This window comes from Lithobates pipiens, unplaced genomic scaffold, assembly GCF_037356315.1.
Source record: "Lithobates pipiens isolate NorthernLeopardFrog02 unplaced genomic scaffold, aLitPip1_a1.2 Scaffold_19, whole genome shotgun sequence".
In the NCBI taxonomy this organism is placed as follows: Eukaryota; Metazoa; Chordata; class Amphibia; order Anura; family Ranidae; genus Lithobates; species Lithobates pipiens.
Window position 1 is genome coordinate 533,376,023 of NW_027507764.1, and position 26,608 is coordinate 533,402,630.

The following is a 26,608-nucleotide window of genomic DNA, read 5'->3' on the forward strand; positions in this document are numbered from 1 at the left end:
ATCATATATATAGATGGTCTAGGTGAACCATCCTGGGAAACCACACCGGACCTCTCTCTCCAAGTATTCCAAACGGTTAAACGTTAATGCCCCAATCCATGTGAAAAACCAAGGGGACACACGCATAGCATAAAACCCTTTTAATTAATTTATACAAAATAAAAAGCATATAAATTCACATGTTCAATGAACGTAAAAGCAATTAACAAAATTGAACCGGCCGGCTCTCGGCTACCGCCCGCACTTCCGGGTCTGGCGTAGAACGCGGTGATGTCAGCATTTGGGAGGAGCGGCGTGCTGAAGTCACCGCGTTTGGAATACTTGGAGAGAGAGTTCTGGTGTAGTTTCCCAGGACGGTTCACCTAGACTAGTGATGGCGAACCTTGGCACCCCAGATGTTTTGGAACTACATTTCCCATGATGCTCAACAACACTGCAGAGTGCATGAGCATCATAGGAAATGTAGTTCCAAAACACCTGGAGTGCCAAGGTTCGCCATCACTGACCTAGACCATCTATATGATTTTTTGATCTCACTTAACACTGAGATCTTACGCTCTGGTAAGCGGCTCTAATTATTAATTGGTGGAGGTGATTCATTGGATTTCTTTCCACATGAATTTTTGTTGGTATCCGTTTCCTCTTCACATTGGACTATTCATAATTTTTTGGCTTGTTATTACCTATGGGACTCGTTTGGACTATTATGTTTTCTGTTCATACACTGAATGAATTTTAAATTTTGTTAATATCTATTTATTTCCATGCTTATGTACTTATATTAATATTTAGGTATTTATTACTTATTTCAATTAATTTATATTTATTAATTTATTGTTTTTTGAGGTGGTACACCTGGTGGTGTTAGTTTGCGTCATTTGTCATAAGTTGTTTGGTCTTTTTCACATTTTTATTAGTCTGAATGTGTTTTTTATTTTTAAGATAATTGATTTATTTATTCACATAACAAATTAATTTATATATGCACTTTATTTAATTCATATTACCAGTCACCTGCCATTGATTCACATATTCACTTATATGAACGCATGTGGATAATAGTACTTAATATCTAGTATATTTGTTTTGGTTTTTAAGTTTTGAGGTCATAGAAAAAGTTTTTCATTTCATTTCATTTAGCGCAGCTCCCCATTGCATACACTCTGACGGAACTGCCCAGCAAATTACGGTGTGCATGATCATTTATTGGATTAACTGGAAAGTATAGATGGGTTTTTCGTACTCTGTAAGTACACTGTGCTCTATATCTCATCACCGGAGGTAACAAGCACAATCTACACACTGTTCACTATAGAGACTGCATGTTTGCGGATGCTTAGTAAGAAATTACATTGTTGCAAAGTTTCCTTGATGACGTTCTGCATCCCATGTTATCCTATTGGATAACTACATTATCAAGCTATAGTCCATACACATACAGAGTACTGCAGCTTACTCTAAGTGATCTCTGCAATCCTAATTTTTGGATTTTTGATGGTGGCGACATCACATCCGTAGCACTGTATTTATTGCTGAACTCCTGAACGCTATTTCTGTTTTTCAGCTGGCTCGAGCCCCCAGGGAAATTGGTGTCAGTCCTGCCTTGCTACTTAGCACTCACTGGTGCATACTCACAGCACCAGTGCTGGATTGGCACGAATTTTGTCGGCGTCCGGACGTTTGTTCTATGTTTTTTTGTGTTTGGGACCCTTATCTTTTGGCATATGATTATATGGAGGTTAGAGAGCAGTGACTTCCTATTAATTCACGGTACAAGCATGATCAGTAGACCTATTTTTTTAATTAATCTAGTATGTTTATTAGCATACCAGAGTAAAAAGAAAAATATATGAAGCGCTCCATCCCCATCTTTTCCAAAAGAATACTATGTGATGTAAATATAGAATAAATAAAATAAAATAGTGACCCCCTAGTGGGATTATTGCATATGACACCAAAAAGATATTATATATATTACAATGAAAGCGGTATGTGCAACCAGTGACCTCTAATGGGTACAAAAATTATAACGCATATATCACAATAACATTAATATGCACAAGCAGGGACCTCTAGTGGTTACAAAACATATAACACATATGTCAAAGTATATTAATCCAGTGATATCTTCTGTGAACCAATGCTGTCCGCACACAATCCAATGGTGAATGATAACAAATTAGTGACTTTGGGGTCTTAATCCAGGAACTTTAAGCTCCCAATAGTGAACTCCTGCAAGCGTGATCTCTCATATAAAATGGCAACATAAGGATAAAAAAGGAACTAGCATAGTGTAATACTGTAAAACGAAATGGATTTAAAACACAAGCAACTATTCCACTCGAATTTAAGAATGCACTATCCCTGGTGCATACAGGTGATGAACTTGAAAATATACAAATCCGTCCCTGGGGTCACAAAATAGTCTGCAAATCCTCGGTCCTGTTGCCCTCATGGGTGATTGTGTACTTCCTACAAACGATGTGATGACATTGCAAGCCCTGCCCTGATGCATTTCCTTGCACACATTCGACCTTATCAAAGAATATACTCCTTTGGTCATCACACTAATATTTATAGTACTCCTAAATCAATTAGAAAACATTCTAAACTCGGTGGAGAAGAAAGAAGAAATTGTACTGATGTAAATACATTTAGGGATCAAGCCAGTATGATTGGTAATAGGTTTATAGCAAAAGGTTACCTTTGAGAGGAGATACAAGAACAAATCCAACAAGTAGCCACGCTAGATAGGGCACCCCTCATTCAGGATAATATTAAGAATAACCAGAATAAGGATCTATCTGGAGCCATTATACTTGATTAGAATAGGCAGAATAAGAAAATAGAGAGTATTATATGCAAGCATTGGCCAATTCTGCTGAAGGATAGGGAATTGTAGAAAGTGTTACCATCAAGACCCCAATTCATATACGGTAGGGTGCCCAACTTAAAGTGATTGTAAAGCTACTTTTTTTTTAAGTGACAAAGCGTCATTGGATTTGATTGGATTTAAAATCCCTTTAAGGGATAGATTAGTGAAAAGTGTACTAGACCCCCCAGGACTAGCTTTCCCATTTCTTTTAGATCATAATGGCTTCCATGGCTGTGGAGGGTGCGCAGGATGTACAAGTACCATAGGTAACCTCAAAAAAAGAAAACAATTTCATTCTACAGTAACTAACAGGCAATATATAATCAAAGACCTTATCACAAGCATACGGGTGGTATATTGCATCTAATGTCCATGTCAGCGACAGTACATTGGATGGACAAAACGTAAACTAGCAAAGAGAATACAAAAACGTATTTACAATATTCCGATCAGGTTAAAAAAAACATAATTTAGCACAAAGAAACAAACGGAGAAAGGGACCAGAACGGGCTGGGGAATACCAACCCCGGGACTTTTACCGGTATCAGATCAGTAAAATCTGCAATTAGGTATCAATTGCTAAAAATAATTTTATTTATTACAACATACATCAATAGTACACAGAACTTCGTTATACAACCATAAAATATGATAAGGCAAGGTACAGTGTGGAACCTCCACAAAATTACCCCAATTTTATACATACTGTAAAAGCACAAATGCTGAGCTGCGATTTTTTTCTACATGTTTCGCTCAAAGTTCGAGCTTCTTCAGGAAATAATGCAGCTGCTAATCATAGCTAAAATAATAAAGTAAAAACAGCGTGTGTTTAGTTCATAGACATTGTTTCAAAAGTCAAAATACAAAAATCAAAATTACATATATTCCAGAATATTATTATTACACTATATCATGGGTTGTAAATATATTGAATTAATAATAATCAATATATTAAATCAAAATAAACATAAGAGCTGCACAGTGACGTCAGACGCCGCCGAGCTGGAGAAGAACTGTTGAACCTGATCCCAGTGGATTTTTTCCATTCAATCTAAATGAAAGGTATGCCTGTTTCATAGTTTGACGTTATACTTCCAACAGCATCAGAGATGGATGTTTTCACTGGAACTACTCACTTAATAGGACTTTTACTTTAGCCACTTTATATGTGGCTGATCTATTTTATTTTATTTTGTTAGTTTACTTTAGATGCTTCTGAATCAGTCTCTGGCTTAATCTGCTCTGACTCTCTGACAATACCCAGGTTCACTTTTGTATTGGCTAGTCATGAATTAGCATACATCTGCATTGATTCAATTATCCAGGTAACATTCAGGTTTACCTATATATCCCTCTTTATCAAATATTTCTCTTATTATGCAATTATGCATGCTTCAGTAATCGGCTATACCTAATTGTTCTATTACTTTCTTTTTTTTTTTTTTAAAGAGAATTTTATTGAGGAAAATGCATAGATGTGCAGAAAATTCCAACAAGCTGGAGAAACATTACACAATCACAATCAAAGTTCTTGACAGAAACAAAATCAAGACACTGAGCAATTGGACACATGGAGTTTCTTAGTTTGTGATTCAAGGTGGCCAAACTACCCTATCAAAGATAAGCGGTTTCAGAGTGGCTACCAGAAAGTGAAAGATGAGGGGGTCAAAAAGAGAGCTCAAACTGTGTTGGTATGTTATGAGGCAATTAGAGGATCCTTATCCCCAGACCTACTGGCGGTTCGGCCTGGGGGTGAGTGTGTGTGGGGATCATTTGAGGATAAAGCTAGTGGTGCACAGATAAAATCCTATAGCTTGTGATAGCTAGTTCGTGAGATCTATCGTTCCAGGCTGCTTCGGGGGAATCCGTGGTGGAAGTCAATGGACAGCAGTGATGGATTGTACTGCTGGTATGTGATTGTATATGCATGTGTGTATGGTTACGGAGACAGGTTGGGGGTTGGGGTCAGGTTGGGGAGGGACTAGGAGAGGGAGGAGGGGAGGCGAGGGGATGAGGATTGAGAGAAAAGAGAAGAGGGGAGGGGGAGAGGAAAAACAAAAGGGGGTGGGGGCAGGCCGAGAATGGAGGGAGGGCTTCTCGGGACATCTGACAAATTCATCAGGAGTCTGGAGGGTTCATGAAAAGTCTGAGCTCTCTCTCCCAGCACCCCCCTCTCAGAGCATTTCAACTGGCAAGTAGCTTATTTCCTCACAAGCCTCTCTCTTGTTCTTTTCCCCACCTTGGGTTTATACAAGGATTTTTTGGTTAATGCCATCAGTTATATATTTAAATGGGTTTTTACTTGTATACTTCTGTGTATGTAGTGGTGGTCTGAAAGTGTTTCCAGCAGGCCCATTTCTTGCTTAATTTCTAGGATGTGTCCCTGGAAACGTGGATCAACTCCTCCATTTCTGCTATTTTGTTTATTCTGGTGAACCATTCTTTAATCAAGGGTGTTCTGGGAGAACCTCAGTGAATGGGGATACATTGTTTAGCTGCATTGATCATGTGCATTGCCAATGAGCCATGATAAACATTTCTCGGTAGGGTTGAGAGGTGGAGAAGGCATTGAGATGGGGTAGGATCAATGTTGTATGTGGTGACATGGGTGATGATTCTGCATACTTCTCTCCAGTACATTTGCAATGGGGTAAATGACCACCAAATGTGTAAGAGCATCCCCCTGTCTTGGTGGCACCTCCAACAAGTATCTGTTGTGCTCGGAGTGAATTTGTGTAGGAGAGTTGGTGTACAATACCACCTCGACTGTATTTTGTAGCCATTCTCTTGAGTGCTCACGTTTAGAGAGCCCTTGTGGATAATATGGAAGATGGAATCCCATTGTTCATCACTGATTGACAGGGATAAATCTTCTTCCCAATGCTTGCAAGCTTTAGTGGAGCTAGGACTTTCTTCGTCAAAGAGTAGGTTATGGGTAAGCGCTATTAGGTGTCTTTGGGGGTCTGACTGCGTGCATAGCTTCCCAAATTGGGTTAGTGGTCTGGAGCAAAGAAAGTCTCTATCTAGTGACCTCAGGTAGTGGGCGATTAACAGATAAGTCCAGGGGGGATGGGAGGTCTATCCGTGTTGCTTGCTAATTGCAAAGCAGGTATGAGCTTTCCTCTCTCGTAAAAGTTGTATGCTTGTAGCCTATCCTGTGTCCAGCTGTCTGACAAGAATTTGGGGGACATGCCAGGTGCAAAGTCCGGGTTACATTTAATTGGGGTCAGGGGACCTGGTATTGAGGATACCTTCGTACGGGCGCAGATCTGTTTGAAGCATTTTAGAGTTGTGTTTATGAGGGGGTATAGGGAGTGCGGTGATCGGGATGTGAGTTGATTGTATCCAGGGTAAGGATGCTAGTGGGAGGGGTGAAAAGGATGCTTCTAAAGAGGCCCAATCTTTACCGGGACTGTGGACATTCCAGTCCACAATTCTGGTAAGATGGACAGCTCTGTAATAATTGAGTATGTCCGGGAAGCCAAGACCTCCTAAGTGTTTTGGACGTGCGAGAGTCTTAAGGCTGATTCTGGGTTTCCGATTACCCCTGGGAGCAGATATTGTTGTACGTTTTGAAAAAGGCTTGGGGGACCTGTATAGGGACGGTTTGAAGAATGTACAGTAAACGTGGCAGGACGTTCATCTTTAAGACCACAATTCTGCCAAACCAAGAGAGAGTTTGTTTTTTCCATCTCTCAAGGTCCGTCTTTAAGTCGTGTAAAATGGGGAGATGATTCCTGGCGTAGAGGTCAGCAATCTTCCGAGGGATTTGGGTGCCCAGGTAAGTAATGGAGTCATCTTTCCAACGCACCGGGAAATTGGTTTCGCATTGTTTTTGGATTTCTTACGGGAGAGAGACATTAAGGGCATATGATTTTGAAAAATTGATTTTGAGATTGGATACGGCTTGGAATCGTTGGAATTCCGACAGAATAAATGGGATGGTGGTGATGGGCTCTGTGAGAAACATCAGTGTGTCATCAGCGAAAGCCACATATTTAAATTCCCTTAGTGGGGATTTGACACCCTTGATGTCTCCGGTTAAGGTAATCATCTGTAGGAGGGGCTCTAAGGTTAGAACAAATAGGATCGGGGAGAGGGGGCAGCCCCGCCTTGTTCCATTTTTGATGGAGAAGGCGTTTGACAGAGTGCCATTAGCTCTCACCCTCGCAGTTGGATTACAGTATAGGGACATGATCATGTTCATCATGTGAGGGCCAAGGCTCAAACTCGTGAGCACCATTTCCATATAGTCCCAAGCTACCCTCTCAAACGCCTTTTCCGCATCAAGGGATAGGAAGAAGGCCTTCTGTTCAGATTGCGTTATTAGGTGGTGGATATTAATGGACTTTTTATTGTATTATCCCTGGCCTCACGTCCAGGGACAAAGCCCACTTGGTCTGGGGTAATGAGGGTTGGAATGAGGGGGAGTATTCTATTTGCAAGAATCTTGGTGAAAATCTTAATGTCTACGTTGAGTAGGGAAATCGGTCTATAACTGCTCGTATTTGTGGGATCTTTATCCGTTTTCGGTATATCTGTATTATGGGCTTCTAACAGACCTTGGGGGAGAGACCTTGAACTGGAGAGGGAATTAAAGGCTTTAAGGAAGGATGTTTGAAGCGTTTCTGCGAACGACTTGTAGTAAGCCGAGGTCAGCCCGTCAGGGCTGGGGCTCTTACCGGGCTTTAGTTGTTTTATGGCTTGTAGCCATTCTAATGGTGATATTGGTGTTTCCATTGATTGGATCGTGTCGGAGGGGATTTGCTTATGTGGGAGTTTTTCAAGGTATGCCCGAATGTCCTTAAGACGTTTTTGAGGGTTTTACGTATTTGGGTTCACGGGTTCAAGGTTGTAAAGGGAGGTGTAATACTTTTCAATCTCTCGAGCTATATCCGCATTTTTTTCGTAGATTGAGCCCGTAGGGGAACGTATTTGGTGGATTGTCCTTTTAGCTTTTTTTGATCTCAGTGCTTGTGCTAAGAGATGGCCCGACTTATTCCCGTGCTCGTAAAAGAGCTTCTGGGATAGGGCGAATCTCCTCCTCGTGTGATATACTAATTCTTCGCGAATTTGGGTGCGGATGTCCATTAAGTCAGTGTGAGAGTCTATTGCTAGGGTTTTCTTGTGCTTTGTTTCAAGCGATCTGAGTTTCAAGAATAATTCCGCTAATCTAGCAACTTTCTCCTTCTTGATTGCGGCAGCTAAAGAGATGAAGTTGCTTCGCACTACACACTTATGTGCTTCCCATTGTGTGAGTAGAGGGACATCTGGTGTGTCGTTTTCTTTAAAATAATGGATTAGGCAGTCTTGGACTTCCTTTTCTCTAGATCTGTCTGTCAAGATACTTGCGTCTAGTCTCCAGATGTTGGCACATTCAAGTGTCTCGGGGAAGGTAAACAGAGCTTTAATGGGATCATGATCAGAGATCGTCATTGGTTCAATGGTGGTCTTGGATAAGTATTGGAGAGCCTGTTAAGAAGTCATTAGGTAATCAATACGAGAGTATCTATTGTGGGGGGTGGAGAAAAAAAGTAAAATCTTTGTCTCTGGGGTGAAGTGTTCGCCACGTATCATGAAGCAGTAAGTCTTGGAGGCTTTTCCTTATTTGTTTAATTGCCCTGAACGTTAAGCTGGAGGTCCCCGAAGAGGTGTCCAGCAGAGGGTCTAAGGGGATGTTGAAATCGCCACCTTCGATCAGCATCCCCTCCATGAAGGAGGAAAGCTGATTGGCCACCTTCCTAAAGAAGGGCACTTGGGAGGAGTTAGGGCTATAGACATTTGCTAGAGTAATCTTCCTGTTTTTGAGCGTGCCTTTAACGAACAGGAATCGCCCGTTGTCGTCTATTAGGGTGTCAGAGACTTGAAAATCAAAATGTTTGGAGAGAAGTATGGAGAATCCTTTACATTTGGATGTGGGGGATGTTGCGTGGAATACCATGGGAAAGGCGTGGTTGGTCAGTCTGGGGGTGGGTTTGGAGCAGAAATGTGTTTCCTGAAGAAAAACCACTTCAGCTTTCAACTTTCGCATTGTAGACAAAACTTGGTAGCGCTTCTCAGGGGTGTTTAAGCCCTTAGCATTCAAGGAGACAAGTCTCAGGGATGAGTTCATCAGGCGGTTTACCGAAGGGGGCATTTTGTTGAAGGCTGAAGGTGAGGCCTACTTACACTGCTACCGAGAGGAGGGGTCCCAAGAAAGAGAAGATCTCGAAAGGGGGGAGGGGAAGAAAAAAAAAAGGGGGGACGAGAGAAGGAGGGTATGGAGGGGGGGGGACTGCGGGGGACCTGAGCGGACGGGGGGTGAGGGGTATGTAGGTGTAGAGGGGATGAGGTGGGGTGTGTTGGTTAGGGATGAGACAGAGAAAGGGGGGATGGGGGTGGAGAGCCCGGGGTGCAAATTCCACCTGGGGAAGATGAGTATTGTGCCTGTCAGCCCTATGAATCGTGAGGTGTGGCACCGGTCGGGTCAACTGTGACTACCGGCATCCGTTGTGATGGTGTGGTGGACGGGGTTTCTCGAGATGTGCGAGCTCTTCGTCTTTATGAGGCCTAAAGGAATATGGGTTCAGCATATCGAACTAGAAATGAATAAATAATTAAATAACTGTGGAGGTATGGAAGATTTTATGATTCAGCGTTCGGTCTCTAGACCCCGCGGGTCCGGAGCTAGTGGCGGGGATCAGGGCTTATGAGGGGGTGGGTGATATTTGTAGGTGATGTTTGCACCCCTATGTGGTCTGGAGCAGAGAACCTTACCGATCTGTTTGAGGTTGTATGGAGTGGTTTGGCCGTAGCGTGTGTCAAGGCGTAGGTGTAAGTGTAGGTGTAGCCGTATAAGATGGGTATCCTTACTTAGCATTATCTCAGATCAGAGATCAAAAAGTAGTCAGGCGGCACAGTTGTGGGGGGATAGATCGGGAGAATGGCATTAGGGTTCATGTACTCGGGCCCAGTCTTGAGTGTTATGTCCACAGAGAAGAAGAACAAACATAGCTGTGTTTTGAGGTAAGATTCTGAAATAGGTGTATTAACAAAAGAAAAACCAGTCAACAGTTAATTCAAAAAGCTACGTCATCAACAAAAGTTCTGAATGGCACAATATAATGCTTAACCACATGCAACAGAAATAAAAAAAAAAAATTTAAAGGGGGGAGGAGGGTAAGAGGAGTGGAGGATTAGCAGAAAGTCTAATGGTAGGGCCATGTCACCGGACGACTGTTCAACTCCAGTAGCGGTCAGTCTTAGCCAGCATGTAGTGATCCAGATGGGCATATGGTGGATGGGAACATGTAGGGATCATCATAGTCACATTGGTTTAGGGTGGGATTTATGTGCTTGATTGGCATCTCTTCTGAAATCTTTGGTCTTCGCTTAGGTTCACCGCGTGGGAGGAAGGGAGGTGTTTTCAAGAGATATTGCCTTAAACCATGGTCCCAAGTGTTGTGACAGATGACAGTGCTGTTCTCATCCGATCCAGGGTGGGGGGAGTCTCCAGGGCTACAAAGTGGGCATGGTTATCAGGTTGGTAGGTGAGGAGAGGTGTTGGCTCGGGTTGGCAGGGGGTTCTCCACATGTGGCCAGAGCTTCCAGTATGTATGCATGCTCCATAAGCTTCATCTGTATGTGACCATGTTTGCAAGTGCGGGGTCTCAGATATATGAATCGGCAGGCTGGCTAACTTGCAATGGGTTACATTTGCAACAACTGGTGCCATTCATAAAATCAGAACGTGGGAACTGGTTACTCTAGTTATGGCGGGGCCTGCGATGGGCTGGTGACGCGGTAGGGCTGGCATTTCTTGGCGGAGTGGCATTCCTCTGTGGAGAGCGGGGGAGAGGGGGGCTGTTGTGCAAGCCTACGATGTCTTCCGATGGCGTCGTTTCCAGCCTCGTCCACTCCTTCCATGGAAGTCGCTCTGTGGAGAGTAGGTAGCCTGAAGTCGCTATACCAGTCGGGTAGGTCAACAGTAGATAAGCCCAATGCAGTGCAAAAATGGCCAAGGTCCTCCGGGACTTCTAGCAACGGTCGGAGTTCTCTCCTTCGCTGGAGTGTTATATTAGACAGGTGTTGGAATATTTTAACATTCGCTCCCCTATGGGATATTTGATTCCTTTCCCTGGCTTTGCGAAGGATTTCCTCTTTCAGAGGGAAATCTATCAGGCATCAGACTACGTCCCTCGGGGGGTCAGTATCACGGCCCCTGGGGCATAATGCCCTGTGAATGCGTTTGAATACAATCGGGGTGTCTGGAGGTCTTTCAAGCAGATCATTAAAGATATTGATGACCCTCTGAGTCAGGAGGCTAGGATCTGTTGTTTCAGATATCCCTCTCACTCTCAGGTTCCGACGTCTCCCCCTGTTATCAAGATCCTCCATGTGCCTGTTTATGTCTCGCAGATGTATGGCATGAGACTCAGGGAGGAATCATGGCAGGCTTGTGTGGCTTCTATTTCTTCAACCCTCAGTGACATGGACTGTATGTCCGCTCTCAGGTCCGAAATTGCGGCTGATAAAGTGTTCTTGATGTCACTGCGGAGATCATTAAGGCAGATTGCAGGCTGCTCCCGGGGGTCTGAGTCCACTCTCAAGCGCAGCGAGCTCCTGCTGTGTGACCACGATTTACTCGAGGCCGCGGCTCGGGAGCTGCCTGTAGGCCGGGACCTGAAGATGTCCGGGATCTGTCTATTAGGCTGGGAATCAGGCAACATCAAACAATACCCTGGTGACGCGTCGCTTTTGTTGGCCATCTGTGTATTAATTGCATATTTTTCTTAAAAATCTTACTAATTACAATTGATAAATGTACTACTAATCCTGGGGAATCCTGGCTCAATGGTGAGAAAATGAACACGATATTCTTATGTTTATTTTGATTTAATATATTGATTATTATTAATTTAATATATTTACAACCCATGATATAGTGTAATAATAATATTCTGGAATATATGTAATTTTGATTTTTGTATTTTGACTTTTGAAACAATGTCTATGAATGAAACACACGCTGTTTTTACTTTATTATTTTAGCTATGATTAGCAGCTGCGTTATTTCCTGAAGAAGCTCGAACTTTGAGCGAAACATGTAGAAAATCGCAGCTCAGCATTTGTGCTTTTATGTATAAAATTGGGGTAATTTTGTGGAGGTTCCACACTGTACCTTGCCTTATCATATTTTATGGTTGTATAATGAAGTTCTGTGTACTATTGATTTATGTTGTAATAAATAAAATTATTTTTAGCAATTGATACCTAATTGCAGATTTTACTGATCTGATACCGGTAAAAGTCCCGGGGTTGGTATTCCCATGCCCGTTCTGGCCCCTTTCTCTGTTTCTATATGTAATTTTGGGATGTGGTATCCTCTCTATTCAATCCCTCCATCTTAATTTTGAATTAATCATTTAGCACAACACTTTAAGGAATTCCAATACCAGAGTCCATTGGGACGCTTCTGAGGCATTGAGAAATACCATAGTCAATGGAGGGGGTCAGATAAAATTAAGTCATTGAGTAAACACGAATCATGGTAGATTTATGAGATGCAATCTCTTAAACCAAATGGATTGAATGCAGATTTCGATCTCAATTGCTTTATCTCAGATAAGTAGCGCTAAGTAGGCCCCTGCTCGGGTGGTATAGTTCAAAATAGTTCTTCTTGTATTATCTCTGCCACTTATTTAGGTGTACCCATTATTAGTTGGTGGGGTCACTAATAACTAGTAAGTTGCAGATGCCCATATTTATTTAATATTTTTAAAGCACATTAATAACCTTGGGGTGAATGCTGGTTTTAGGTGAAGGGTGTTTAACCACCTCTAATTCTGCTGTAGCAGTTTATATTAATAAGGACATAGAATTATTTAATTTTTTTAGTTTGTCATTATGCCATATGTAGTTTCATTTATTTGGAACATAACCGGTAAAATGGCTGTAGAGGGGCTTCTAGAAAATGGCCGCTGTCGGGTATAGGTAAACACACCCATTCCCTATGCAGGATTCAATAGTGTATCACCAGTAAAATGGCCATGACAGGCTCCTAGAAAATGTCCGCTGCTATGTTTATACACAGTTAGTCATTTTGGCCCTTTTCCTCTATCTCCCAGCAAAATGGCTGTGGCGAAGCACGGGAAAACGGCCACCGAGTTTAGTATGTTTAATTGGTTTAGGCATAGCTCTCAACTGTCCTTGATTTTGAGGGACTCTACCTCATTTTGAAAAAAGTCCCTCTGTCCCTCATTTGGTAAAGATCTATATAGCTGTATATAAAATGCACTATCAAAAAGTGTTTTACCGTGCTAAATCTTTCCTCCAAATTCTAAACTGCTGCATTTGTAAATTTTAAAACCCAGTATAAGAGAATAGTAGTGGTAAAAAAAAAGCTTGAGGGTTTAACCAATCTTCTTTTGTATAATCCTCCTTTAAAGGAGGCGTGGCAACTGGGTGTGTCCTATGCCTACATACTTTTGCTAATAGGTGTCCCTCATTACCATCTCAGAATGTTGGGAGGTATGGATTAGGAGTATTATAAATATTAGTGTGATGACCACAGGAATATACCCTGTGATAAAGTCGCATGTGAGTGAAGAAACGTGTCAGAGAGGGGCTTGTGACGTCATTGCATCATTTTTAGTAAGTAGACAATCACTCATGAGGGCAGCAGGGCTGAGGACTTGCAGACGATTTTATGACCCCAGGGACGGATCTGTATATTTTCAAGTTCATCACCTGTATGCACCAGGGATAATGCATTCTTAAATGTGAGTGGAATAGTTGCTTGTGTTTTAAATCCATTTAGTTTTATAGTATTACATTATGCTAGTTCCTTTTTTACCCTCATGTTGCCATCTTATATGAGAGATCACGCTTGCAGAGTTCACTATTGGGAGCTTAAAGATCCTAGATTGAGACCCCAAAGCGGAAGGTGCTACTTGGTCCAATTGGGTGCCGCTCTGGGAGGTGAGCACATAGTGTGACTAGTGGAGGGTCCACGTGGTGTTAAGTCACTAATTTGTTATCATTTACCATTGGATTGTGGGTGGACAGCATTGGTTCACAGAAGATATCACTGGATTAATGTACTTTGTCTGACATTATATGTGTTATAAGTTTTGTAACCACTAGAGGCCCCTGGTTGTACATATTATTGTTATTGTGATATATGTGTTATCATTTTTGTACCCACTAGAGGTCACTGGTTGCACATACCACTTTCATTGTGTAAAATTATATATATATATATATATATATATATATATATATATATATATATATATATATATATATAATCTTTTTGGTGTCATATGCAATACTCTCACTAGGGGTCACTATTTTATTTTATTTATTCTGTATTTACATCACATAGTATTCTTTTGGAAAAGATGGACCGCTTCACAAATTTTTCTTTTTACTCTGGTCTGCTAATAAACAGTTGGTGTTAAGCAGCAACCTCTTAGATTTAATAAATAGCACTTACTTTATATTAGTAGCGCAGAAGTACATTTCTTTTTATTTACAATACAAAGCTATCCATTAATGGCTGAATGCTGCTCAGACCAACACTATTTGTTACAGGTGTGAGACAGGAAGTTCTCTTGCCACTGCCAGAATACAGTGTTGTATACTGTATGTAGCCTCAGCTATATACAGTTTATACAGCACACCCAGTGGTTGCAGGTTAGAGAATGAAATACTTTGCTTGGGCCAGCTTGTCCCAAACAAACTATTTAAACTGAAACTGAAGCTGGAGATCGGGTTTAACTAGATTCCAGGTTGCAGGAGGTTATTATACACAATGCATACTGAGAGATGGATCACAGACATAACTGCCATTTACTTTATTTGTATGTGATTTTAAATGTAATAAATACATAGAAATTCTTTCCACTAATTAGTTTGGGTACTTAAGTATGATAACCATGAAGTCCCTACTTGCGAATAGTTTTCTGTGGTATGGTGAAAGCAACGCTATTAATGCAGGACTATAGTATAGTGCGTGTGTGTGTGCACGTGTATGTGTGTGTATATATATATATATATATATATATATATATATATATATATATATATTTTTTTTTATTATTATTATACAGTCTGTGTGCCTTTACAATGAATCTAAATTAAAAATTGTAGAAGATATTGATGTTTTTATTATTATTTTTGTTTTGTTTTTAACAGGAAGATGGTTATCCCAGTTTGATCCAAGCCTTACGAAGAATGAAAATTTTCACCGCTCATCTTCAGATTCAGTTAAAGTTCCTACAATGAAGGCCCATAAATATCCTCTGCAGATCCTTACGGATAAATATTTGCAAGCCCAGGTATAAATGGATGTAGTGATAATATATGATTAGCTCATGTGATATACATTTATTATCAGATATAATTTAAACATTCTCAAACCTGCCTGGACTTTGTTCCCTTTCATTCATTTGCTTAAAGAACTACATAGTGTTCCTTATGCCGCGTACACGTGATCGGACTGTCCCGAGGGACAATCCGCCCGTGTGTGGGCTCTGGCGGACTTTTTCTTCCCAAAAGTCTGGAGGACTTAGAAAGAAGTCTTGACTCAAAATTGTCCGCCGCCGTCTGTGTGCTATGCCGCTGGACTTTTGAAATGAACGGACTTGCCCACACATGGAGAAAAGTCAGTTAATTTTGAACGTGACTCCAGGTAGACAGAACTAGCGAAGGAAGTATATGTCATCGCCTCCATCGACGAGATTGACACCTCGCGAGCCCCGTCACCTGGTATGGATTTAAAGGGGAAACCCTATGCCAAAAAACAGCGTGGGGGTCCCCCCAAAGTCCATAGCAGACCCTTATCTGAGCACGCAGTCCGGCCGGTCAGGAAAAGGGGGTGGGGATGAGTGAGCGCCCCCTGTCCTGTGCCCTACCAGGCCGCGTGCCCTCAACATGGGGGGGTACTTTGGGGAAGGGGGCCCTGCGGCCCCCCCACCCCAAAGCACCTTGTCCCCATCTTGACGAGGACAAGTGCCTTTTCCCGACAACCCTGGCCATTGGTTGTCGGGGGTCTGCGGGCAGGGGGCTTATCAGAATCCGGGAGCCCCCAGATCCTGGCCCCCCACCCTTTGTGAATGAGTATGGGGTATGATGTACCCCTACCCATTCACCTGGGGGAAAAAAGTGTTAATAAAAAAAACATGTTTTTAATATACTTTATTAGACAGCTCCAGGGGTCTTCTCGCCAGACTTCTTCTTCTTCTTCATTCCAGAGGATGCTGGGACTGTGACATCATAAGGGGCAGGGTCACCATGTGACATTACCCGGTGACCATGCCCCTTATCCTTATATAAGTCGTTGCCATTCGGGCCGGAGAGAGCGTTGTGTCAACATCGGAAGGAAGGAGGAGAAGAAGAAGGTAAAGGCGACAGCGACAAGCTCGGGCCAATGCTAGTAATGCTTACTGAAAAATACATCGTACCCCATACTCATTCACATAGGGTGGGGGTCCGGGATCTGGGGGCCCCCTTATTAAAGAGGGCTCCCGGATTCTGATAAACCCCCTGCCTGCAGACCCCGACAACCAACGGCCAGGGTTGCCAGGAAGAGACCCTTGTTCTAATCAACACCCCCCTTCCCCAAAAGCACCCGCCTGGTACAGCTCAGGAGGGGGGAGGCGCTGGCTCATCCCCACCCCCTTTTTTGACCGGCCAGGCTGCGTGCTCGGATAAGGGTCTGGTATGGACTTTGGGGGGACCTCATTCCATTTTATCGGTGTAGGGGTTCCCCTTTAAATCCATACCAGGCGACAGGGCTAGCGAGGTGTCAATCTAGCTGATGGAGGCGGCGACATTGACTTCCTTCGCTACCTGGAGCCACGTTCAAAATGAACAGACTTTTCTCCATGTGTGGGCAAGTCCGTTCATTTCAAAAGTCCGGTGGACCCCCGCCATAGTCCGTCTCGTTCAGAAAGTCCGGCGGACCTCCGCTGCAAAGTCTGGCAGATTGTCCGCCAGACTAGGTCCGCCGGATAGTCTGATCGTGTGTACGCGGCATTACAGTTTCTCAAATTGAGAAGCACTAATATGATGAATGTAAATATGATTTCTCTTATTTGGCTGTATTTATTATATAAACCAGTGCCTCTGGCTCCAAATATACATTAAGGAGTAGTTTGCATGTGTCTTCCCACAAATCCTTAAAGGAGTTGTAAAGGCTCTAGGTTTTTCACCTTGCATTCTATGCATTAAGGTGAAAAACCTCCTGTGTTGCAGCAGCCCCCCTTTTTCTTACCTGAACCCGATCTTTTCAGCGTCGAGGATGTGTCCAGCAGCTCCAGCCGCTGTCTTGAGTTCTCATTGGATAAATTGATAGCATCAGGAGCCATTGGCTCCCACTGCTGTCAATCAAATGACATGGGAGCCAGGGGGCGGAGCGGAGTACTGCTGTCTGTGTCAATGGAGGCAGCAGTAGGATTTGGGAGCGCTCCTGCACAGTTGCACCCTTGGATACCGGCTCTCTGTGGGGGCACTCAAAGAGGATGGGCCAAGAGTGCCGCCGGGGGACCCCAGAAAGGAGCATCGGGGCCAAAAAAAATAAAATAACCTTTACAATCACTTTAAGAAATAAAAACAGTAGAATCTGAATTAGAATTTTAGTGCAAGGTTGGCTGTTTTTATTTCCTGAAAAAAAAAACATTTGTGCAAGAGTATAGCAATCATTTAGGAGTACAGCAATCATTTTAACCACTTTCAGACCGGACCATTTTGCTGGTAAATGACCAGAGGTCTTTTTACACTTTGGCACTGCGCTGCTTTAACTGGTAATTGCGCGGTCATGCAATGTTGTACCCAAACAAAATTTGCGTCCTTTTCTTCCCACAAATAGAGCTTTCTTTTGATGGTATTTGATTGCCTCTGCGATTTTTATTTTTTGCGATATAAACGTAAAAAGACCGCAAATTTTTTAAAAAAATGATATTTTCTACTTTTTGTTATTAGAAAAATCCAATAAACTCAATTTTAGTCATACATTTAGGCCAAAATGTATTCAGCCACATGTCTTTGGTAAAAAAAAAGTCAATAATTGTATATTTATTGGTTTGCGCAAAAGTTGTCACATCTACAAACTAAGGTACGTTTTCTGGAATTTACGCAGCTTTTAGTTTACGACTGCCTATCTCATTTCTTGAGGTGCTAAAATGGCAGGGCAGTACAAACCCCCCCCAAATGACCCCATTTTGGAAAGCAGACCCCCTAAGGAAATTGATAAGAGGCATGTTGAGCCCATTGAATATTTTATTTTTTTGCCTCAAGCGATTGAATAATGACAAAAAAAAATTTTTTTTTTTTTTACACAAAGTTGTCACTAAATGATATATTGCTCACACATGCTATGGGCGTATGTGAAATGAAACCCCAAAATAAATTCTGCTGCTTCTCCTGAGTACGGGGATACCACATATGTGGGACTTTTTGGGAGCCTAGCCGCGTACGGGGCCCCGAAAACCAAGCACCGCCTTCAGGCTTTCTAAGGGCGTAAATTTTTGAGTTCACTTCTCACTACCTATTACAGTTTTGAAGGCCATAAAATGCCAAGATGGCACAAACCCCCCCCAAATGACCCCATTTTGGAAAGTAGACACCCCTAAATTTAGGGGTACACTAGTGAGACTAGGTAATAAATGGCGGGTGCCCTGAAACTATAAAAAAATAACTAACCAACCAGCGTCACCTGTAACAGTTATATGGTGATCACTGGTGAAAGGGTTAACTAGGGGCAATCAGGGGGCTTTATGCGGTAGTATATGGGGGTCCCTGGCGCTATAAAAAGCTGCGGCGAACCTAAATACCTACCTGCCTAACTAGCGCCACCTGTGACACTAATACAGCGATCAGAAAAACGATCGCTTATTAGGCTGGGCTCACACTGGAGCGATGCGGGAACGCCACGAATGCGCGGCGGGTTCCCGCATCGCATGCCTCCCGGCGGCAGTTCACACTGCCCTATGCGAACTGCTGGGAGTGTCAGTGAAATGTTAATGACACCCCCAGATCAGTTCGCATATCGCAGTGCGATCTGCAAACTTGGATCGCATGGTGTGAACACCCATGCGATCCGATTCTGCTGCGGACCAAAAAAAGGGTCCCGTGCGAGTTTGCGGCGGGTGCGGCGGGTGCGGCGGGTGCGACACGAATTCAGCCATACTATCTGTATAGCTGAACTCGAATCGCACAGAGATCGGATGTGATTTGCACTGCAGTGCGGTGCGAATCACATCCGTTCTCATAAACCGCTGCAATGTGAACCCAGCCTTAGTGACACTGGCGACGGGGGGTGATCACGGGGTTAAACCTTTATTGGGGGGGTTAGGGGGGTACCTTAGAACTAAAGGGGGCTAACCCTAACTGCCCTAACAGTTATTAGTCACAAATGACACCCGCCGGGTGATCAGGGGGTTAAACCTTTATTAGGTAATAAATGGCGGGTGCCCTGAAACTATAAAAAAATAACTAACCAACCAGCGTCACCTGTAACAGTTATATGGTGATCACTGGTGAAAGGGTTAACTAGGGGGCAATCAGGGGGCTTTATGCGGTAGTATATGGGGGTCCCTGGCGCTATAAAAAGCTGCGGCGAACCTAAATACCTACCTGCCTAACTAGCGTCACCTGTGACACTAATACGGCGATCAGAAAAATGATCGCTTATTAGGCTGGGTTCACACTGGAGCGATGCGGAAACGCCGCGAATCCGCGGCGGGTTCCCGCATCGCATGCCTCCCGGCGGCAGTTCACACTGCCCTATGCGAACTGCTGGGAGTGTCAGTGAAATGTTACTGACACCCCCAGATCAGTTCGCATATCGCAGTGCGATCTGCAAACTCGGATCGCATGGTGTGAACACCCATGCGATCCGATTCTGCTGCGGGCCAAAAAAAGGGTCCCGTGCGAATTTGCGGCGGGTGCGGCGGGTGTGGCGGGTGCGGCGAATGGCTGAACTCGAATCGCACAGAGATCGGATGTGATTTGCACTGCAGTGCGGTGCGAATCAAATTCGTTCTCATAAACCGCTGCAATGTGAACCCAGCCTTAGTGACACTGGCGACGGGGGGTGATCACGGGGTTAAACCTTTATTGGGGGGCTTAGGGGGGTACATTAGAACTAAAGGGGGCTAACTCTAACTGCCCTAACATTTATTACAGTCACAAATGACACCAATGCAAAAAAAAAATAATAAAAAAAAAAAAATGACATTGGTGTCACTGTGACTGGGGGGCAGGGGTAATTGGGGGGTGATCGGGGGGTAAAGGGGGGGTGTGAGTGTGCCTGGCATGTTCTACTGTGTGTGTAGAGTGTTGGTGCAACTCACCGATCCGCTCTCCTCCGTGTCGGAACGAAAAATACCGACACGGAGGAGAGAATACATCACTTCCTCTCCTGTGTTTACATTACAGGAGAGGAAGTGATGTCACGGGGGATTTCTATTCGTCGGGAGCGATCGCGAGGGGGTGGCCATGAATGAATGGCCGTCCCCTCGTCCGGGATCGCTCCCGAACGAATACCGACCGCCGCAGGCACCGGGCGGGGGCCCGATCGGGCCCCCGACCCGCGGGAGGCAAGGGACGTACATGTAAGCCCTTATGCCTGCCCGTGCCATTCTGCCGACGTACATCGGCGTGCGGCGGTCGGCAACTGGTTAAGAAAATAGGTTTAAAGCAGAACTAGCTATTTAAGGAATAGGCAGGGGGAAAAAAAGCGCACTACTTTATAATGTGTATCCTTATGGTAAAGAAATACTGAATGTCTGTAGCAATTTATAACATGACCAGTGTAGCCCAGATGTCCCCAACCTCCTTGATATCTGCCCAACCACTTGTACTCCTAACCCCCTCCCCCCCCCCCCCCCCCATCGTTACCTTTAACAGATAAACATCTGTAAACAAAATTATCAGTCACTGTTGGTCTTTGACGGCACCCCAAAATTAATACACATTCCACCTCTACACTGTAGGACCTCTTTCCACGATAGGCCTCCAGCCATAGCACATCAGCTTGGAGACAACCCACTACCAGCAGTGTAGCTGCTATGATTGAACTTGCTCGCACTGCTACTGTAAATAAAGAAAACAGACAAAGCAAACAGGGAGGGTGGGTAGAAAACAATAAATAATAATCATAATCATAATAAAACAAAACCCCTCCCAACTCTGATCTTTTACACCAATCCTGCCCTCCCCTTCCTTACAAAAATGTCGCTGCCTTTTAACAATATGTTTGCATCCCCTTTTCACACTGTCCTGCCCACCCTTCTCTATTTTCTCTTCTTTTCTCTCGCTTCGGGCCTCACTTGACCAGTGTAGCCCAGATGTCCCTAACCTTCTTGATATCTCCCCAGCCACTCATACTCCCCCCTCCCCTTACCTTTACTTAAATTAACAAGACCACACCTGGAATTGGAATATAAATATTAACAAAATATAAAAATTTCACAACCTTTAATACATAAACATCTGCAAACAAAACTATCAGTCACTCAGTCTGTTGATCTTTGGTGTCACCCCAAAATTAACACACATTCCACCTCTATACTATGAGACCTCCTTTCATGATAGGCCTCCAGCCGTAATACATCAGTTCGGAGACAACCCACAACCATTACCGTATTCTAGCTAACCGTTCTAACTGGAATACACCAGAGCAGGAATGAGCTTTATGTTTGAGTCAAACTCATGTTTGACTCGAACATTGGCTATTCGCCAGTTCGCCAGACAATTATGGGTGTTCGTGGCAAATTCAAAAGCCGCGGAACACCCTTTAAGTCTATAGGAGAAATCAAAAGTGCTAATTTTAAAGGCTTATATGCATTGTATTGTCATAACTGGTGTTTGGGGACCTGAGTCCTGCCCCAGGGGACATGTATCAATGCAAAAAAAAGTTTTAAAAACTGCAGTTTTTTTGGGAGCAATGATTTTAATAATAGTTTCATAGTTAGTAAGGTTGAATAAAGACACCAGTCCATCCAGTTCAACCTGAGTGAGCGTCTACAACTGTCCCTATCCCTGTACATTGCACACTCATATTGGTCCCTACCCTCAAGAAGCCCACAATACAAGGTCCCCATTCATATACTAGGGCCAATTTTGGACAGAAGCCAATTAACCTACTTGCATGTCTTTGGATTGTTTGGATTGTGCATGTCTTTGGATAATGTTTAAAGTGAAACAATAAAAGTGTAATATTCCTTTAAATTTCATACCTGGGGCTGTCTGTAGTATGTCTGTAAAGGGGTGCATGTTTCCTGTGTTTAGAACAGTCTGACAGCAAAATGACATTTCTAAAAGGAAAAAAAAAGTAATTTAAAACTACTCATGGCTACAATGAATTGCTGGTCCGCAATACACATAAAAGTTAATTGATAAAAACGGCATGATAAAGATACGTGGGGTGTCGTAATGCATAGAGAGTGACTGGACACCGTAGGACCGGAACTGATGTAAGAGGCGTCTGTAACGCTGATTATTTTACAGATTTGCTATTCATTTTCTTTTGCCATTGTAAGTGTGTCAGGGCTGGCTTAGCCCTTCCTTCTCTGGGCTGTCCGCTCAGCTGTCGGCTAATTGCCAGCTCTCTTCTCTCTACACAGTTACCAGCTGTTCCTGATGATGCTCGTCTGACCTGCCTATTTAAAGCCTTCCAGTTCACTTCACCTCTGCCTTCGCCTTGGTCACATCACTAGAAACCATCTCCTGCGGATTGTTTAAAGACTGGCTTGCTGACATCCCTTCTAGCTCCTTATCCTGCTTGCTGTTGCTCTACTTGGATCCCTGACTTCTGGCCTGGCTGACTACCCGATCTGGTTACTGGACTCTGGCTATGCTTGACTACGCTTTTTCCATTTACCTTTTTATTTTTACTAATAAATAAGTGTGATTTAATTGAACTTCTGTCTCAGTCTGATTCATGGTTTCTGACAGTAGACGAAGGCCATGAATTCAGAAGATACAGTCAATCCACTTGTTGGTAATATTTTTTCCAGATTGGATGAGCAAGATCACTGCATGGATCAGTTTGCCATGGCGTTACAAACGCTCCTGAATTCGCACGGCTCACCTGGAATCCCCCACAGTGGCTGCTCTGGTACAACCTGAGTCGCAGGCCGTCCCTGCTGCTGCGCCAGTCTCTGTCCAGGCACCTGCCTCGAGTATTACCTCTATAAGAGGTATGTCTGGTTCTGCTCCACTTCCCCAGCGATTTGGGGGCGATCCAGTTCAATGCAGAGGGTTTCTCAATCAGGTTGAGATATACTTCGAGATGCTGCCCCAGGCGTTTCCCACGGACAGAAAAAAAAAGTAGGTTTCATGATATCTTTGCTTTCTAAGAGAGCTTTGGCCTGGGCTAACCCTCTATGGGAGACGCAAAAACCTGTTGTCTTGAGTTACCCTCAGTTTGTGGCCTCCTTTAAAAGGGTATTTGACATTCCGGCACGCTCCGCTTCTGCTGCCAAGTGCCTCATGTCCATCAAACAGAGTACGAGAACTGTTGCCGACTACGCCATTGAAATCCGTACTCTGACAGCAGAGGTTGCTTGGAACAATGAGGCCCTCGTGGCTGCTTTTTCTCATGGTCTCTCGGATTCCATCAAGGATGAGATAGAAGCCTGTGATATACCCACTGAGCTGGAGAGCTTGATCTCGTTTGCCATCCTCATTGACTCCAGACTCAGAGAAAGACTTTCGCTTAAGGAGCGCTTGCGGTAGCCTCCTGTACATTTGCCTCTGAGCTTTGTAGTCCCACCCATGCCTCCCTCACCTCCCATGCCTCTTGGTACCGAGTTGGTCTCTCTGCGGATGAGAGAGCCTTTAGGAGGAGGGAGAGATTGTGCCTTTATTGCCAGGCAGGTCTTGTCCTACCCGTTCCTGGAAATGCCCGAACCTTGAAGACCTGTCATGGACAGACCTTAGGTGGCATTGTTTTGTCCCCAGTTATCCAGAAGGATAAGCCCCTGGTTTTGTTCACCCTTTCTTGGGCTGAGTCGTCCATCGAGATACAGGCTGTAATCGACTCTGGGGCTGCAGGCCTGTTCATTGATGCTGCATTTGTTTTGCAGCACTTGATTCCGCTGCAGCTGTGCGACACTCCACTTGCCATTGAGGCTCTTGACGGGAGACCTTTACAGCCTGCCCATGTGACTCATGACACGGTTCTGTTGTCCATGGCCGTAGGGGCGCTTCACCATGAGATAATCCAATTCCAAGTTATTTCCTCACCCAGGTTTCCGCTGGTTATTGGTTATCCTTGGTTACAGAGGCACAACCCCTCTTGATTGGCTCCGTGCTGAGGTTCTCTCCTGGTCACCGCAATGCAGTGAGACATGCTTCCTGAGGGTATCCAAAGTCCTGTGTACCTCTTCACTCCCCTCCCTGCCGGAGGAGTACCGTTATTTTAGCGATGTCTTTGATAAAGGTCAAGCCGGTAGTTTGCCTCCACACCGGTCTTATGATTGTTCAATTGACCTTCAACCTGGTGCCATACCTCCACGTGGCCTGGTTTACCCTTTGTCGGTCTTGGAGGATAAGGCCATGGAGGAGTATGTTGCTGCGCACTTTCGAGGTTTCATCCGCAAATCCTCGTCTCCTGCTGGTGCTGGTTTCTTTTTTGTGGAAAAGAAGAGCTGAGAACTGAGACCTTGTATAGATTATAGGGGTCTCAATCGTGTCACGATTAAGAATGCCTACTCAATTCCATTGATTACAGAGTTATTTGACCGCCTCAAGGGAGCAACGGTTTTTACAAAGCTTGACTTGAGAGGGGCATACAGTCTCGTGCGCATTAAGGAAGGCGACGAGTGGAAAACTGCTTTTAATACCAGAACAGGCCATTATTAATACCTGGTAATGCCTTTTGGCCTTTGTAACGCTCCGGCAGTTTTCCAGGAATGTATTAACGATGTCCTCCGAGATTTGTTGCAGTTATGTGTGGTGGTTTATCTCGATGATATCCTCATATTTTCCAAGTCCCTGGAGAGCCACCACACATATGTCTGTTGTGTGCTTCAGAAACTAAGATAGAACAATCTCTATTGTAAACTGGAGAAGTGCGAGTTCCATCGTGAACAGGTTACATTCCTGGGCTATGTCATTTCCACTGCTGGTTTTTCGATGGACCCAGGAAAACTTTCGGCAGTCCTACAGTGGCCTCGACCCATGGGTTTATGTCCTCTGCAGCGTTTCCTGGGCTTTGCCAACTACTATCAGAAGTTTATTCGTAACTTCTCGTCTCTGGTCAAGCCCCTATCTGATATGACCAGAAAGGACGGTAACCCACAGAGTTGGTCTCCGGAGTCCATTAAGGCCTTTGAGACTCTCAAGGCTGTCTTTGTTTCTGCTCCTGTGTTGGCACATCCTGATCCTACATTGCCTTTTATCCTAGAAGTTGATGCTTCTGAGACTGGAGTTGGCACCCTTCTGTCTCAACATCCTAACTCTGAGCGCTATGCATCCGTGTGGCTACTTTTCCAAGAAATTGTCACCTGCTGAGTACAATTATGAGATTGGTGACAGAGAGCTGTTGGCAATCATTTTAGCCATTAAAGAATGGAGACATCTTCTTGAAGGTACCACTGTGCCTGTTCTGATTCTTACTGACCATAAGAATCTTACATTCTTGTCTGAGGCTAAGCGACTCTCTCCCAGAAGGGCGCGATGGGCTCTTTTCTTGTCGAGCTTTAATTACATTGTCTCATTCTTACCCGGTACTAAGAATGTAAATGCTGATGCCTTGTCACGACAATTTTCCTCCACTTCCAAGTCGGAGTCGGTTCTGGTTCCTATGATTCCTCCTGATCATATCTTGGCTACGGTTCGCACCAGTCTTACTTCTCCTTTGGGTGACAAAATTCTTGCTGCTCAGGTCCATGCTCCTCCTGATAAACCTTGTGACTGCTGCTTTGTCCCAGAGAATCTCCGTACTGCTGTGCTCCAGACTTACCATTCTCCCACTGCAGCTGGCCATCCTGGGAAGAATCAACTCATTTGGGCCATTTCCCAACAATTCTGGTGTCCTAGTCTATGGGCCGATGTTACTGCCTTTGTAGCTGCCTGTCCCATGTGTGCTCAGAGTAAGACTCCATGAAACCTTCCAGTGGGCCTCCTACAACCCATACCCAATGGAGAGAGGCCCTGGACTCACCTGTCTATGTATTTCATGGTGGAGTTGCCCAACTCCCAAAGCAACACTGTTATCCTTATGGTGGTTGACCGGTTCTCAAAGATGTCATTGTATTCCACTTAAGAAGTTGCCCACCTCTAAAGGAACTGGCTTCCGTTTTTGCTCGGGAGATCTTTCGCTTACATGGACTACCCAGGGTGATTGTCTCGGACAGGGGCAGTCAGTTTGTCTCCTGGTTCTGGCGAACCTTTTGTGCACAGTTGGGAATCCAGCTTGAGTTCTCTTCTGCATATCACCCGCAGTCTAATGGGGCTGCAGAACGAGCCAATCAGTCCTTGGAGCAATTCCTACGTTGCTATATTTCTGACCATCATAAGAACTGGTCTGACATATTACCTTGGGCAGAGTTTGCTCACAACAGTGCTTTGAATTCTGCCTCCCGATTGTCTCCATTTATGGCAAATTATGGTTTCCAACCTTCCATGTTACCTGACTCGTTTGTTACGCAGAGTATTCCTGCGTTAGAGGAGCATCTCCTTGGTCTTCGTTCCACTTGGCTACAAGTCCAGGAGGCTTTGCGTCATGCTAATGATAGGTAC

At 44.1% G+C, this 26,608-nt stretch overlaps 1 protein-coding gene across 2 annotated transcripts in view; it reads left to right on the forward strand.

Moving 5' to 3' along the window:
• The window catches only part of SERPING1 (serpin family G member 1), a 550,183-nt gene that overhangs the window by 177,584 nt on the left and 345,991 nt on the right, over positions 1–26,608 (forward strand). For both annotated transcript variants that reach the window (XM_077493210.1, XM_077493211.1), the window contains exon 5: positions 15,053–15,195. In XM_077493210.1, the coding sequence (XP_077349336.1) occupies positions 15,053–15,195 (143 nt within the window). The remainder of the gene's footprint in view (positions 1–15,052; positions 15,196–26,608) is intronic.